The sequence below is a fragment of the Cherax quadricarinatus genome, chromosome 15 (genome assembly GCF_038502225.1).
Source record: "Cherax quadricarinatus isolate ZL_2023a chromosome 15, ASM3850222v1, whole genome shotgun sequence".
Classification (NCBI taxonomy): domain Eukaryota; kingdom Metazoa; phylum Arthropoda; class Malacostraca; order Decapoda; family Parastacidae; genus Cherax; species Cherax quadricarinatus.
Genome location: NC_091306.1, coordinates 6,451,437 through 6,469,053, shown reverse-complemented (window position 1 = coordinate 6,469,053; position 17,617 = coordinate 6,451,437). Strand labels below are relative to the sequence as shown.

The 17,617-nt window shown below is 41.9% G+C and overlaps 1 protein-coding gene across 3 annotated transcripts in view; it reads left to right on the top strand.

The window, feature by feature from the left end:
* Nucleotides 1-15,444, top strand: part of mrj (DnaJ heat shock protein family (Hsp40) member B6 mrj) — a 31,734-nt gene extending 16,290 nt beyond the window's left edge. For all 3 annotated transcript variants that reach the window (XM_053781116.2, XM_053781117.2, XM_053781115.2), the window contains exon 3: nt 11,827-15,444. In XM_053781116.2, the coding sequence (XP_053637091.1) occupies nt 11,827-12,438 (612 nt within the window). In that variant the 3' untranslated portion in view covers nt 12,439-15,444. The remainder of the gene's footprint in view (nt 1-11,826) is intronic.
* The last annotated feature ends 2,173 nt before the right edge of the window (nt 15,445-17,617 follow it).

The window sequence follows — 17,617 nt, the reverse complement described above, 5'->3', positions numbered from 1 at the left end:
AATCGCATCTGCTAGAAAAATGACAGGATGGATAATGAGAACCTTCAAAACTAGGGAGGCCAAGCCCATGATGACGCTCTTCAGGTCACTTGTTCTATCTAGGCTGGAATATTGCTGCACACTAACAGCACCTTTCAAGGCAGGTGAAATTGCTGACCTAGAAAATGTACAGAGAACCTTCATGGCGAGCATAATTGAGATAAAACACCTCAATTACTGGGAGCGCTTGAGGTTCCTAAAACTGTATTCCCTGGAACGCAGGTGGGAGAGATACATGATTATATGCACCTGGAAAATCCTAGAGGGACTAGTACCGAACTTGCACACGAAAATCACTCGCTACAAAAGCAAAAGACTTGGCAGACGATGCAACATCCCTCTAATGAAAAGCAGGGGTGTCACTAGCACGTTAAGAGACCATACAATAAGTGTCAGGGGCCCGAGACTGTTCAACTGCCTCCCAGCATACATAAGGGGGATTACCAACAGACCCCTGGCAGTCTTCAAGCTGGCACTGGACAAGCACCTAAAGTCGGTTCCTGACCAGCCGGGCTGTGGCTCGTACGTTGGTTTGCGTGCAGCCAGCAGCAACAGCCTGGTTGATCAGGCTCTGATCCACCAGGAGGCCTGGTCACAGACCGGGCCGCGGGGGCGTTGACCCCCGAAACTCTCTCCAGGTAAACTCCAGGCACATAAGCAAATGACATATTAAAAAAATTCATTCACTAGCCCAGATTTTTATTCTTTTGTGGTGCTCAGTGCCTCATATATGAGTGTGCATATTCAAAGCATGTACAGGTGGGCCCCGTTTATACAGCAGGTTAGGTTCCGGGCTACTGCTGTAAAGTGAAATTTTTTTTTTTCTTTCTACTTTCAAATGCATGCAAAGGCCTGGTAACATGTTTACACTATCATATATTAAGTAAGCATTATATCTAGGCCTCAAAAATGCATATACAGTACACACACGCCTTAAAATATCTTCATCCTTGGCTTATAGTGAATTGTGAATATATTTATTGTAGGAAATTGAATAAAGAATGGGTATAATTGAAAACCGCTGTACTAACAAAATGTGGTAAAGCAGGGCCTACCTGTATGTACACTATTACATATGTATGCATGTCCAGATGTATAATTATGCATACATATACATACATGTGTATGTATTCATGCACATGCATACATACATATATATATATACTGTATTTCATAGTAGATGGAAAGGACTTGAAATCTTCTAAGATATTTATTGAAATACACTGTATGTATAAACTGTTCATTGACAAATTATTATTGATGTGTCCCAAGAAGATTTGAGATCTTTACTATCTCCTATTAATTATATTTCTTGAAGCTATTACTTTTACATGTACATATTTGCTTTAAAAATATTACAAGAAGTTCCCCACTAAGACCCTTATGCACTTCTGAAAATTCCAACTCAAGAGCTTGGAACTCGACAGCTATTTTCTCCCCACACCCATATTGTAATTGGAGATACCCTCCTGAACCATAAATTATATATCCTGTAGTTTCATTTCTTTGTAACAACTCGATTAAAAGCAATGTACTGTAGAGTATTCGGACAAGTCCCTCTCTTTGCTTCTGTATTTCTCTCCTCCTCCCCCATTCCATTTCCTCTCCTATCATGACTTGTGGCATGGACAGCAGCAACATGACTGCTTGCCTCCTTCTGTCCCACCATGTCACAACATGGCACAAGCAGCAGTAACAGGGCTGATTTGCTCTCATTTGTTTCCTCCCTCCCATTAGATCTGACAAAATACATTTTACATACTCTCTATCTCCAACTGATATGGTGTGGGAAGTATTATTATTATTATTATTATTATTATTATTATTATTATTATTATTATTATTATTATTATTATTATTATTATTATTATTATTATTATTATTATTATTATTATTATTATTATTATTATTATTATTATTATTATTATTATTATTATTATTATTATTATTATTATTATTATTATTATTATTATTATTATTATTATTATTATTATTATTATTATTACACATCGGCTGTTTCCCACCAAGGTAGGGTGGCCTGAAAAAGAAACTTTCACCACCATTTGCTCCATTACTGTCTTGCCAGAGGTGCACTTACAATACAGTTATAAAATTGCAACATTAACACTCCTCCTTCAGAGTGCAGGCACTGCACTTCCCATCTCCAGGACTTAAGTCCAGCCTTCTGGTTTCCCTGAATCCCTTCATAAATATTACCCTGCTCACACTCCAACAGCACATAGTCCTAAAAACCATGTGTTTCCACTTGCTCCTATCTATCGTGCTCATGCATGCTTGTTGGAAGTCCAAGCCCCTCGCACACAAAACCTCCCTAACCCCCTCCCTCCAACCTTTCCTAGGCCGACCTCTACCCCGCCTTCCCTCTGCTGCAGCTTTATACACTGTTATTCCATTTTGTTCCATCCTCTCTGCATGTCTGAACCACCTCAGCAACCCCTCCTGAGCCCTCTGGATAATAGTTTTGGTAATCCTGCACCTCCTCCTAATTTCCATCTACAAATTCTCTGCATTGTATTCACACCACACATTGCCTCAGACATGACATCTCCACTGCCTCCAGCCTTCTTGCAACATTCACCACCCATGCTCCGCACCCATATAAAAGCATTGGTATAACTACTCTCTCGTACATTCCCCTTTGCTTCTTTGCTTCCATGGACAAAATTATGTCTCCATAGACTCCTCATTGCACCACTCGTCTTTTTCTCCTCGTCAATTCTACGATTCACCTCGTCTTTCATAGAACCATCTGCTGATGGATAATTGCATGCTCACTCTGCAGTATGAGGGATAGTTGTGATGTAAGAAAGGTACTCGCATCATTGGGGCTGAGGTGTACCAGCCAGAAAAACATTTATTAAATCTACAGATGTAGGCCAGATAAATGCGTATCAATACGAGTCGATATGGGAAGCATATAAGAATACAGTGGTCCCTCATTTATTGTTAATCCATTCATGGAAGTGCGACGATTATCGAATATACGATTTTCGAATCTATTTTCCCCTTAAGAAATAATGTAAATACAATTAATCCATTCTTGACACCCAGAAGTATTAAAACAAAAAATTTTCTTACATGAAATATAGATGTAGTACATAAACAATACAATGGGACATGATGAATGAAGCATTAACAGCATAACACTTGCCTTTATTGGCGATTCTTCTTAGTGTATGGAAGACTGGAGGAGGAGAGATTGGATTAGTTACTGTTTGTAAGGAGAATCCCCTTCCATCAACACCTCAGGTACCAAGTCCTTTTCTGGGGTTACTTCTCTTCTCTGTTTCTTAATGCCACTAGGACCAGCTTGAGTCACTGGAGTCCTGTCTCGCAAAAAAAAAAGTGTCCAGAGAGCTCTGTTTCTGGTGTCTCTTTAAAACTTCCCTAAAATGGGCCAAGACTCTGTCACTGTACAAGTTGCTGATATGGCTTGCAACATCCTTCTCAGGTTGATGTTTCTCCATAAATCTTTCCATCCTACCCCACATTTCAAAAATCTCCTTAATTTCTGAAGAAGGCACCTTCTTCCATCTCTCTTCCTCCTCCTCCTCCTCTGCAGCAAGATTCTGAGCTGCAATCTGTTGCTGTTCCTGCTGAAGCTCTTACAGCTCCTCAGTGGTTAGCTCTTCGTTGTGGTCCTCCACCAACTCTTCCACATCCTCCAAACTCACGTCCAACCCCATGTAGCTCCCCAGTGCCACAATAGAGTTCACAACTGACATAGGCTCATCAGGGTCAGCCACAAACCCTTCAAAATCCCTCTTATGAACACAATCTGGCCACAATTTTCTCCAAGCAGAGTTCAAAGTCCTGGTAGTCACTCCCTCCCAAGCCTTACCTATAAGGCTTGTGCAATGGAGGATACTGAAGTTATTTTATTATTTTTTTTTTTTTATTATCACACTGGCCGATTCCCACCAAGGCAGGGTGGCCTGAAAAAGAAAAACTTTCACCATCATTCACTCCATCACTGTCTTGCCAGAAGGGTGCTTTACACTACAGTTTTTAAACTGCAACATAAACACCCCTCCTTCAGAGTGCAGGCACTGTACTTCCCATCTCCAGGACTCAAGTCCGGCCTGCCGGTTTCCCTGAACCCCTTCATAAATGTTACTTTGCTCACACTCCAACAGCACGTCAAGTATTAAAAACCATTTGTCTCCATTCACTCCTATCAAACACGCTCACGCATGCCTGCTGGAAGTCCAAGCCCCTCGCACACAAAACCTCCTTTACCCCCTCCCTCCAACCTTTCCTAGGCCGACCCCTACCCCGCCTTCCTTCCACTACAGACTGATACACTCTTGAAAGTTATTCTGTTTCGCTCCATTCTCTCCACATGTCCGAACCACCTCAACAACCCTTCCTCAGCCCTCTGGACAACAGTTTTGGTAATCCCGCACCTCCTCCTAACTTCGAAACTACGAATTCTCTGCATTATATTCACACCACACATTGCTCTCAGACATGACATCTCCACTGCCTCCAGCCTTCTCCTCGCTGCAACATTCATCACCCATGCTTCACACCCGTATAAGAGCGTTGGTAAAACTATACTCTCATACATTCCCCTCTTTGCCTCCAAGGACGAAGTTCTTTGTCTCCAGAGACTCCTAAGTGCACCACTCACCCTTTTCCCCTCATCAATTCTATGATTCACCTCATCTTTCATAGACCCATCCGCTGACACGTCCACTTCCAAATATCTGAATACATTCACCTCCTCCATACTCTCTCCCTCCAATCTGATATCCAATCTTTCATCACCTAATCTTTTTGTTATCCTCATAACCTTACTCTTTCCTGTATTCACTTTCAATTTTCTTCTTTTGCACACCCTACCAAATTCATCCACCAATCTGCAACTTCTCTTCAGAATCTCCCAAGAGCACAGTGTCATCAGCAAAGAGCAACTGTGACAACTCCCACTTTGTGTGATTCTTTATCTTTTAACTCCACGCCTCTTGCCAAGACCCTCGCATTTACTTCTCTTACAACCCCATCTATAAATATATTAAACAACCACGGTGACATCACACATCCTTGTCTAAGGCCTACTTTTACTGGGAAATAATTTCCCTCTTTCCTACATACTCTAACTTGAGCCTCACTATCCTCATAAAAACTTCACTGCTTTCTGTAACCTACCTCCTACACCATACACCTGCAACATCTGCCACATTGCCCCCCTATCCACCCTGTCATACGCCTTTTCCAAATCCATATGTGCCACAAAGACCTCTTTAGCCTTATCTAAATACTGTTCACTTATGTGTTTCACTGTAAACACCTGGTCCACACACCCCCTACCTTTCCTAAAGCCTCATTGTTCATCTGCTATCCTATTCTCCGTCTTACTCTTAATTCTTTCAATAATAACTCTACCATACACTTTACCAGGTATACTCAACAGACTTATCCCCCTATAATTTTTGCACTCTTTTATCCCCTTTGCCTTTATACAAAGGAACTATGCATGCTCTCTGCCAATCCCTAGGTACCTTACCCTCTTCCATACATTTATTAAATAATTGCACCAACCACTCCAAAACTATATCCCCACCTGCTTTTAACATTTCTATCTTTATCCCATCAATCCCGGCTGCCTTACCCCCTTTCATTTTACCTACTGCCTCACGAACTTCCCCCACACTCACAACTGGCTCTTCCTCACTCCTACAAGATGATGTTCCTCCTTGCCCTATACACTGAAGTGTATATACTGAAGTGTTCTTTCCAAAAGTCTCTTAGGGTCAAGCTAGTGTCTAAGGTCACATTAAAGCACCTTTGAAACATTGCTTTGGTGTAGAGCTTTTTAAAGTTTGAAATGACCTGCTGGTCCATGGGCTGGAGGAGAGGAGTGGTATTCGGGGACAAGAACTTTACTGTGACGAACCCAGACTCCTGCAGAATTAGGTCATCCAAGTTTGGAGGATGAGCTGGTGCATTGTCCATAACTAGGAGGCACTTGAGATCCAATTTCTTTTCCAGGAGGTAATTCTTCACACTAGGGCCAAACACTTCATTGAACCACTCGACGAAAATTTCCCTCGTGACCCATGCCTTATTAGATCTCCAAAACACACACAATTTACTCTTCATAACATTGTTTTTCCTGAACACTGGGATTTTCAGAATGGTACACTAGTAACGGCTTCACTTTGAAATCCCCACTAGCATTAGCACAGAATGTGAGAGTCAGCCTGTCTTTCATAGGCTTGTGTCCTGGCAGTCCCTTTTCCTCCTGAGTAATGTAGGTCCTCTTTGGCATTTTCTTCCAAAAGAGGCTTGTTTTGTCACAATTGAACACTCGTTCAGGTTTCAGGCCTTCAGCCTCTATGTACTCCTTGAATTCATTCGTGAATTTTGTAGCTGCAATTTTGTCCGAACTGGCAGCCTCGCCATGCCTTATCACACTGTGCATGCCACTACGGTTCTTAAATCTCTCAAACCAACCTTTGCTGGCCTTAAATTCACAAATATCAGTACTCGTTGCAGGCAATTTCTCTACCAAATCGTCATGGAACTGCCAAGTCTTTTCACAAATAATCGACGGCATAAGGCTATCTCCTGCTAATTGTTTCTCGTTTATCCACACCAATAATAACTTCTCAACATCTTCTAGTACTGGTGATCTCATTTTTGTCAGCATATTTACCCCCTTTGCAACAACAGCTTCCTTGATTTCGTTTTTCTTGGCCACGTTGGAAGATATGGTTGTACGGGATTTGTTATATACATCCTGGCCAGTTCAGCCACACGTACGCCACTTCATATTGTTCAATGATGTTTTTCTTAAATTCAGTCATATTTCTCGCCTTCTTTACCAAAGGCTTGGCACTAGGAGCTTTCTTTGGAGCCATGGTAGCTTATTTAGCACTTGCATGCACTAAAATGAATGGAATATTATGAAATATTTCGTATGAACAAGTGAAGGGACCATCGCTCACTGGTAAACAGTGGCACACTGGCTGGGAAGGGAGGCCGAGGCGACTCAGAGCTGTGAGTACGCGTCCAGGACGAATGACGATTAGCGAGTCAACCGACCATTTGCGAGCCAATGTTTGGACTAAAATAACGCAACGATTTCCACAAAGGATGACTGTCGAGCCTGAAGATTATCAAGGGACCACTGTACAGTGGACCACCGCATAGCGACTTTAGTCCGTGCAAGAGGGCTCATTGTTACGCGAAATGATTGGTATGCGAATGAATTTTCCCCATAAGAAATAATGGAAATCAAATTAATCCGTGCAAGACACCCAAAAGTATGAAAAAAAAAAATTTTACCACATGAAATATACATTTTCCTACACACAAAGAGAAGGATACATGCACAATAGTAGAGTAGTACATGCACAATATATATTGTGCATGTACTACTCTACTAAATGAAGAATAAATGACACCTTTATTGAAGATGCAGCAATGACTGATGAGACACTGTGTCCTGGGAGTGCCTTTTCCTCCTGAGTACTGTAGGTCCTGTTTGGCATTTTCTTCCAGAACAGGCCTTATCACACTGTGTATGCCACTACGATTCTTAAATCTCTCAAACCAACCTTTGCTGGCTTTAAATTCACCAATATGAGCACTAGTTCCAGGCATTTTTCCCTGTTCACCTGGGTGTTAGTCGACTGGTGTGGGTTGCATCCTGGGAGACAAGATTAAGGACCCCAATGGAAATAAGTTAGACAGTCTTCGATGACACTGACTTTTTTGGGTTATCCTGGGTGGCAAATCCTCTGGGGTTAATTGTTTCTTGGTATTCTCAATAAGCCACACCAACAATGGTGCTACAGCAGCAGCAGCAGCTGACAGTACTACAGCAGCAGCAGCAGCAGCAGCAGCAGCAGCAGCAGCTGACAGTGCTACAGCAGCAGCAGCAGCTGACAGTGCTACAGCAGCAGCAGCTGACAGTGCTACAGCAGCAGCAGCAGCTGACAGTGCTACAGCAGCAGCAGCAGCAGCTGACAGTGCTACAGCAGCAGCAGCAGCTGACAGTGCTACAGCAGCAGCAGCAGCAGCTGACAGTGCTACAGCAGCAGCAGCAGCTGACAGTGCTACAGCAGCAGCAGCAGCAGCTGACAGTGCTACAGCAGCAGCAGCAGCTGACAGTGCTACAGCAGCAGCAGCAGCTGACAGTGCTACAGCAGCAGCAGCAGCTGACAGTGCTACAGCAGCAGCAGCAGCTGACAGTGCTACAGCAGCAGCAGCAGCTGACAGTGCTACAGCAGCAGCAGCAGCTGACAGTGCTACAGCAGCAGCAGCAGCAGCAGCTGACAGTGCTACAGCAGCAGCAGCAGCTGACAGTGCTACAGCAGCAGCAGCAGCAGCTGACAGTGCTACAGCAGCAGCAGCAGCTGACAGTGCTACAGCAGCAGCAGCAGCAGCTGACAGTGCTACAGCAGCAGCAGCAGCTGACAGTGATACAGCAGCAGCTGACGGTGGTACAGCAGCAGCAGCAGCAGCTGACAGTGCTACAGCAGCAGCAGCAGCAGCTGACAGTGCTACAGCAGCAGCAGCAGCTGACAGTGCTGCAGCAGCAGCTGACAGTGCTACAGCAGCAGCAGCAGCTGACAGTGCTACAGCAGCAGCAGCAGCTGACAGTGCTACAGCAGCAGCAGCAGCTGACAGTGCTACAGCAGCAGCAGCAGCTGACAGTGCTACAGCAGCAGCAGCAGCTGACAGTGCTACAGCAGCAGCAGCAGCTGACAGTGCTACAGCAGCAGCAGCAGCTGACAGTGCTACAGCAGCAGCAGCAGCTGACAGTGCTACAGCAGCAGCAGCAGCTGACAGTGCTACAGCAGCAGCAGCAGTTGACAGTGCTACAGCAGCAGCAGCAGCTGACAGTGCTACAGCAGCAGCAGCAGCTGACAGTGCTACAGCAGCAGCAGCAGCTGACAGTGCTACAGCAGCAGCAGCAGCAGCTGACAGTGCTACAGCAGCAGCAGCAGCTGACAGTGATACAGCAGCAGCTGACGGTGCTACAGCAGCAGCAGACGGTGCTACAGCAGCAGCTGACGGTGGTACAGCAGCAGCAGCAGCAGCTGACAGTGCTACAGCAGCAGCAGCAGCTGACAGTGATACAGCAGCAGCTGACGGTGCTACAGCAGCAGCAGACGGTGCTACAGCAGCAGCTGACGGTGGTACAGCAGCAGCAGCAGCTGACAGTGCTACAGCAGCAGCAGACGATGCTACAGCAGCAGCAGACGATGCTACAGCAGCAGCAGACGGTACTACAGCAGCAGCTGACGGTGGTACAGCAGCAGCAGCAGCAGCTGACAGTGCTACAGCAGCAGCAGATGATGCTACAGCAGCAGCAGACGGTACTACAGCAGCAGCTGACGGTGGTGCAGCAGCAGCTGTACCACCAATAGTAGCGATGGTTGATTGGGGTTTATTATACAACCTGGCCAGCTCGGAGACACGCACTCCACTTTCATACTTATCAATGATCTTTTTCTTCATCTCTATAGTAATTCTCACCCTTATTGCTGTAGGGTTGGCACTAGAAGCTTTCTTGGGGCCCATGGTCTCTTATTTTGCAGATAAAATCACCAAAAACACTGTAATAATACGAAATGTTCCGATTGTATGCTTGGATGTTACCGCGGAGGCTGGCTGGTAAACAATGCCACCGGCGGCACATGTGAGGCTGGCTAAGGGCGCACATTGGACACGTCTCGGACGAAGAGCGGTGAGCGGGTTTTTGAGCGGTATGCGAGGCAAAATTTTTGCGATAAAAGCGAGCGGTATGCGGATTGAACGTTATGTGATGCGTACGGTATGCGGGGGTCCACTGTATCTTGAAAGAGTACTGTACTTGCAATGCAAGTACAGTATAGCCTCTCCTCGCTTACCGACGTACTCGTTTACTGACGACTCAGATTTACGAAGGGCTCTGTGACCAGTATGCATACCTAAATAATGTATGAGCTGATTTCTTCTATTCTATTTATTACAATACGTATACAGTACACTACTGTATAAACACTTAAAAATATACCAGAAATGTTATAAATGGTGCAAATAATATCCAAGATGGTTGACATGTACCCACTACCATTATAATATGCTCCTCACTTAGCGATGAATTCGTTTACTGACGTGGTCTTAGGACCGTAACTCCGTCGTTAAGTGAGGAGAGGCTGTACTCTTAAGTATGTGCCTTGAAGAAGCCACTAATTTATTGAACATTTTGAGTTGGACCCCCTTAAGAATATAAGAGGCAGTGTTTCTAAAATGCTCCCCAATGTAGAAAAATTGTACCAGTGGTCTTTGGACATATGTACAGTAGTGCTGAGAGTTCATCCTCATTTTCACTATGCCCATGAAAAAGCATATATTGTTGCTCTTGCACAAAAAGCAGTATTTTGATTAAACATTATTCCAAATAGTATCTAAGTAGGCTTATTTTATGCACTGCAAAGATGCACAAGTCGTACGTTTTTCACATCCATTGGTAAAATGTTGCTCAGTTCAAGATTGACTTTATTCTGAAGGACAAAAGCCAACGCCTTTCATAACTGCTCCTCGACTTAGTGGGGTTACCTTCCAACAAACCCATTGTAAGTCTAATATGAATCATAGGTTAAATGAATAAGTAAACGGATAACTACTGTCACTGAATAAGTAAATAAACACATAATTACTATAACTAGGCAAATACCAGTTTTGAAAAGTAAATAAACGAATAAAAGTTACGGACGTGCCACCGTAATGTTGGGTAATTATTTTAAGTTTGATCTCCACAGTAATTGCTTTTGCATCATCATGAAGTTAAAATATTTGGGTACTGTGAAATTAATTTTTTCCACTGTGTTTGTATTAAACCTTGTGAGGGTCCAGACCCCCAATCAGATCTCTCCTTCCCCTCCCACCCTCTTCCTTTCCCATTTTTTCCTTACAAAATGGTTGAGAATCTTTTTCCAAAGGTAATTATCCCAAAAGTACAAAATTTGATGGAAGACTTGTAGAATTATGCTGGTGAAAAGTTATCAGTATCAGCGTAACTTATGCACAAGCGATTTCGCCCACTTTGAGTTAGAACATGATGGATGAACACTGCTGAAGATGTATAGAGCTCTAGAATAACCTTTGGACTCGGTTACTTGTACTACTTTTCAATATAGTAACACCAGATAGTCTTTTAGTCGTATACATACATAGACACTGCTCTTGGCTTCAGGTTTCTGCTTAGCATTTGAACCGCATTTACCACATTTTAACTAATATTAGCTTGTCCAAATCTTTCTGAAGTTTGGTGGTATCCTTCACCATGTTTTTTGGTCACAAAATGCCCCAGCCATAAGTTAATCTGGGAGTAATCTACTTGGACAGTATTTCACTAGTGGCTGTGTCCTTGATAACTAAACCACATTCGTCCAGCAACACAGCAAAGGGATTGTTAGTTGCAGCAGTTTTAGACTTCCTTCAACTTTAATCCTTTCCCCCCCCCCTCTCCTATACAGATTTTTTTTTAGGCAACTTTTTTAAATATGTAGTAGAATTGTGGAAGATTTGGAATGACGCCTTTGTGACTATGCACTTTTCATGCTTTTGTTCATTAATTTGTTCATTATTTCTGTGTGTCTGTCTCTCTCTCAACATTACAGAAACTCTAGTTTTCAGATTTTTTCCTTGTCAGCATAGTTTCCACATAATAGAATTTACTATTGTTGTAAACTCTTTAGTAGACGGTGAAAAGAAATATTTTGTATTTTAAACCATTTTTGCTTTTTAATTGCTTGTATTTTACAGATTTATGACCAGTTTGGTAAAGAAGGTCTTCAAACGGGTAGTGGTCCAGGGCCTACTAGGCCACGTTCATCTCGATCAGCAAGACATCACTACCGATTTGAAGATGACTTTGACTATACGTTCCCTACATTCACATTCAGAGATCCTGAAGAAGTGTTCCGTGAATTCTTTGGAGGTGATCCTTTTGCGGAATTGTTCAATTTTGATCCATTTGATCCACTTGGGCATAATGCTAACCGTCGTCGTCGGCAAGGTAGGCAACGAGGAAGCCCTCAACAAGGAGCATCAGCACAACATGTCAGTAACCAGAATTCCATCAGCAGTCATTTCTTTTCTCCTTTTGGTCCATTGTTTGGTCCACCCATGTTCTCACCATTCTCAGGTCTTGAAGGAATTGAGGGAGGTGGCAGCTTTACTTCTTTCTCATCTCACGCATTCAGTATGGGAGGCCCTGGTGTGAAGCGTTCATCCACTTCGACCAAATTTGTCAATGGGAAGAAAATTACAACAAAGAAGGTATCTGAAGGAGGCCAAGAAACAGTCATGACCTTTGAAAACGATGTTCTTAAATCTAAAACAGTAAATGGTGTACCACAAGCTTTACAGTATTAGGATGAAAGCCTGCTATGCCGAAGACCATGAGAAGTGAGAACTCTTGTATTGTACCAGATCTTAATGACTGGAAATCTTCTAATTCTTGATGAATGATTGGAAATATGCTGATCTTTAATGAGAGATTACAGTAATACTGTTTTGCTGACTGAGCCTAACTACTTTTGTTCTTTGTATGGATGCTTACTTTGTTTATAGGTGAGTCTATTAAGAATGGTGAAAGAATGTGACTTGTATGTCCTCTTAAGTTATTTTTCTCCCCTCTCCGCAGATGTTAAACAAACATCCTATTACAACTTTTGTGAACAGTGGGTATTGTGTAGTTTTGTCAAGTTGTACTTTGAAGAAGGGGGTTTAGCAAGGAGTTATGTATACTTACCAGTATTTTTTTTTCTTACACAAGTTGAGTAATTGGTGGAAGGATATGGTGGTAGATCAGTTTGCCATTGTTTTTATAGGAAGAGTTTTTAACTGCTCTTTTGAAACCCAGTCAAGCTATCCTGGAATGATTTTTCTAAATTATTATTCCAAGTTCAGATACATGATTTTTATTGAGTATTTTCTAAAGGTATTGTGTGCAGCCACGCTAAGATTTTCGAAGTACAGTACTGTATAACAAAATTTTGATTGGATTCTCAATTTTTTCTTTATAATTTATTAAAATGTTGCTTCTTCGTATAACGTGAAAAATTATTTTCTTTAATGGACAAGGTGATTTTTAATGCTTATTCATATTTCTTAGTGATTTCATTTTGTTGATTAGAAATGTGGGATATTGGTTAGAGCATTGCAGGATGCTTGAATTGTGAAACACAAGTTTTTAATGTAGTTGCAATATATGAAGTCTTGGTATTAGTTTTGCACATATGTGTAATCCATATTCTTTTGCTCAGGAGGAGCATTTCATTTCACTTGTGATCCATTTTGTTAGTATTCTACAAGAAAGATAATATTAGTCATATCACTAGCTTCTCCTCAGTAGGCATAAGATTTGAGTCGGTGTTCAAGCTAGTGGTAAGATGGTTGAGTTCAGACAAAATGAATACTCTTGATCACTTTTGTACAAGGTAAAAGGATTGTGTTCTGCCCAAATGAGAATGGTAAAATTACTAATTTTGTGGGACCGAGCACTCTTGGATGTCGGTGTACTTTGTTGGGAGCCATCTTATTTGAGATGGAAAATGGGTAATTGGTCACTTTTTTTATATATATAAATTTTTTTTTTTTTTTACATTATGTATTGAGGAATAAAAATGTACATTCCTCTACTAAATTGAAGTTCAGTCTTCTTGGATGTTAATGCAGTACCTTATGATAAAGTTCAAATTGGGCTGTAAATGTGAAATTAACTCAGGCCAAGTTTTTTCATGTTTGAGTACTAGCTTGCCTTCATCACTAAATAATATGCAAAGATCAGAATCCTTTTGGGAAAGATTGTGCCTTTAAGCTTGAACATTATTTAATGCTAATTTTCGTTGAACAGCAATGCTGTTAAGTGTTTAGCAGCTCGTAATTATTTGTTCTTGAATACTTGTGTATTGATGGATTGTGAAAATATATATAATTGTGGCAATTTTTATGATTTAAGAGATGAACGTTGGATGTTTTGAGAGAACAGTCTTGTATTATTTTATTACATCTTCTGTTCAGATCAATGTAGATTTATTAATATTAATGGACATTTGTGCCATTTATATTAATAGCTTTTTTTCTTTTTCTTTTCTTTTCAAAATGTGATATTGGCATTCTGATCTCATTGCATATTGTCTAGAACCATGGCTTGGAGCATACTGTCTAATGTGTTATAAATTCTGAGACTTCTGAGACTGCAGTGTCAGTCTCAGTGAATGAGCATTGCACTTGCCAAAGATAAAGAATTTTTATTGCTTATGCCATTTGTATCAAAATTTTAAATGCCTAGTTTATAAAATTAATTTAAGTTTACCAATTTTTTTTTCTTTTGCCTTTTACATTAGCAGTAGTGAGGCGTAAGTAACATTCTTCAGTGACCTGAACTGGTGGTGATGGCAGCACTAGTGTAAGCAGGCAATGATGTTATTGATTTTGGAGGCATAAGTGTTACACAAAACTTTTTTTTGTTTAATATTTACTGTAAGATGTTTCCAGTTCGCATTTTTTTGCAAGGGAAATTCTCAGCGGCAGGCTTGGCCTACTTTTCAGGTGAACAGCTGTTTAAGCTTATTTACTCGAACCAGTTAGTGAAAACTGCAAAAATACTTCTTGATTTGTAGATTCCTGTGGTGTACAGCATTTTTTTTTTTTTTATACCTTGGAGCAAGTTAACACTTTGCACCAATTATATTAAATATATATACAGTATGTGTGTATATATATATATATACATACCTACATACATCAGAATCCATTTATTTGTTAATGGTGAAGTTGTGTACAGCATGTATTTGATGTGTAATTTATCATGGTATATAATTTTTCCTGACTTAAAATATTTTGTTATACTGTATTTGTGAATGACACTCTGCCATTAATTATACTAATAATGTACTTAATGCCAGACTAACACTCGTAATATATTCTGGTGTCATTACATGCTTTGATAATAAGAGAGGTACTTTAGATTACATTGTAATGAAATGCCAAGCAATTCCAGAATAGCTCTTTGAAGCGATTAGCCAACAATTGGCAAGAGGGCAGAAAATATCTGTATCTTGTGTATGACTAATGCAAGTCTATTAGTCACGTGTAAGAAACACTTTAATATGATACTAATGCATATCCATTTTATCGGAAGTGAATTGAAAGTTTTATTATTTTTTAGCAACTTTCCATTCAAATGGAAATTGGCTACAAAAATAAAGAAGCTTCAAGAGTTGGATTTAAGGCTGTTACTGATGAGCACAATTTATATTGCATTAGCAAGGTATCCAAAGGTAACTTTAAAATGTTAAAGATAGCTTAACCTTGCTTTGATTGTATATGTAATATTTATGTAAACTATGAATAATAAAGTGTTTATAAACTTTACTTTCAACTTGCATTTTTTCCTTCAACATACTTTATAATAGTGTACTAATCTGTACAGCCACATTTGCCTTGCTTTACTATTGTTTAAAATTTAATAAAGTACAGTATTAAGAAAAACGTAAGACTTTTAAGCTGCTTTAACAACTGGTAATGTTTTTAAAAAGGTGAGGAAAGTTGAATGTTCATTGACCTTCAGTGTAAACTGATTCCATTGAATAATTTTTTGGGGGTTGATAAAACTACGGTACTTAAAGCGGATATGTCGAAGCAACAGTTCAAAGCCAGTATGGAATCTTCACAATTTTGATAGTCAATGGTGATATTCAAGTTTTGTACAAGAATATTTATTGTACATCCTGCTTGCAATAGTGACTGTTGTGATGCTGTTCCTCTTCAAGGGGGGCTCCTTGGCGTGGTGAAGAGGCTCTTGGTCTGAGGAATTAGCCCTGTCGGTCTTCTTCCTCAGACCGAACCTAATTACCCCCCATTCTCCCCTCCCCTATCCCATCCTCCCCATCCTCCCCTTTTTCCATTCCTCCTCCTCCTCCTCACCCCTCCCTTTTGCCCTTCCTCTTTTTAGCCTTCGTGATTTCTCCCACAGGCGCGCTAGTTCCTAGGTAGGGGAAAGGACACCGGGGTCCATCCCATTCCGTTGAGGTTTCTTGGCGGTGGCGTAGTTTGCCGTGGAATCTGGATTGCCTAGGGATGTCCCGATCCCTCTCCGGTATCCCGGAGTAGCTTTGGGTGTCTTTTGGGCGACGGGTGTATCTCTGGAAGCCACCTTTCGGATTCCGGGGGTGGTGGCTGAAGGAGGTATGCTTTGTGGCGGATATCCGGCCGCCCTCTCTTTTGTCCACCGAGGTAGCTCGGCAGATGTGAGGTTGCTATCCCAGATTGCTGGTTTACTGGCATGAAGGGTAGGGTATGGCACGGGTTCCATGCTGCATCTGCGCTACTAGCGGTGTCGAGTCCTCTTGGGCGCGGAGGGAGATTTCTGGCCCTTTCATTCCTCCTAGGAACTATCCCTCCCCGGTCCCCCCTTTTTTTTTCTTTTTTTTGTTTTTATTTTCTTTTCTTCTTTCTTTTTTTTTCTTAAAAACAAAAAGAAAGAAGTAACCTAACCATGGCAGCCCTAGTCCATGAACCTAGTACCCCCGGGCCCCTTCTTGATACCGCACCCCGTTCTGACCCCGCCTCGTCTTTGGACCACTCTTCAGACATTCCTCATGCCTCTGTACCTATTGTCGGTGCTGTTTCCTCACCCGCTTCAGGTACTGAGGCCTCGACTGACTCCTTCGATTTATCAGACCTTCGCTCTCCTCTGACTATGCTTCCGGCCTCTCCCTCTACGGTGCGGCAATTTTCAAATCGCCGACCCGTTCCACGTCGGACCAACTCTGGTCCCACGCCTAAACGTCAACGACAATTACCTGCTGATGATACTTCTCCACCTTCACCTTCTCGTTCTTCTCAGAAACGATTGACACGTCCTTCACTACCTTTCCACGCTCAGTTTCAGACTGAACAGTGGACTAAATTCTTCACTTTACGACCAACTTCCTCTACTGCCTATCTTTCTGACCATAGTATTGGCAAGGCACTCCTACGCCATGTTGGTAAAGATATTTCTTTTCATGCTCTTAAGAGCGGTACGCGCATCATTACCGTACAGAATGCTACCCAGGCTCGTGAGCTCTCTCGTCTTTCCCATATAGATACTGTTCCTGTCACCCTTGAAAAACATCATTCCCTCAATTCTTGTAGTGGTACCGTTATTCTGCCCCATACCATAGTTCAACAAAATTTCCAGACATGTGGCACCGACATTCTCGAACAGCTGGAACTCCAAGATCTCCCAATCCTCAAGGTAGACACTTACGTTCTTCCTGCCCGTGGGCGGAGACGATACCCTAGCAATGTGGCTCGTTTAACTTTTGACAGCCGAGAACTCCCATCCTCCGTTTATATAGCAGGACATCGGTTACAAGTTCGAAAGGTGATCCCTACACCACAACAGTGTAGAAATTGCTGGCGATTTGGCCATCCAGCGAAATATTGCAGATCTATCGCCGAATGCCCAGTCTGTGGTGCCGATGACCATTCTAATACGTCTTGCAATCGATCTCCCTCTTGCCTTAACTGTCATGAGGCTCACCCTTCGTACTCTCGCCGT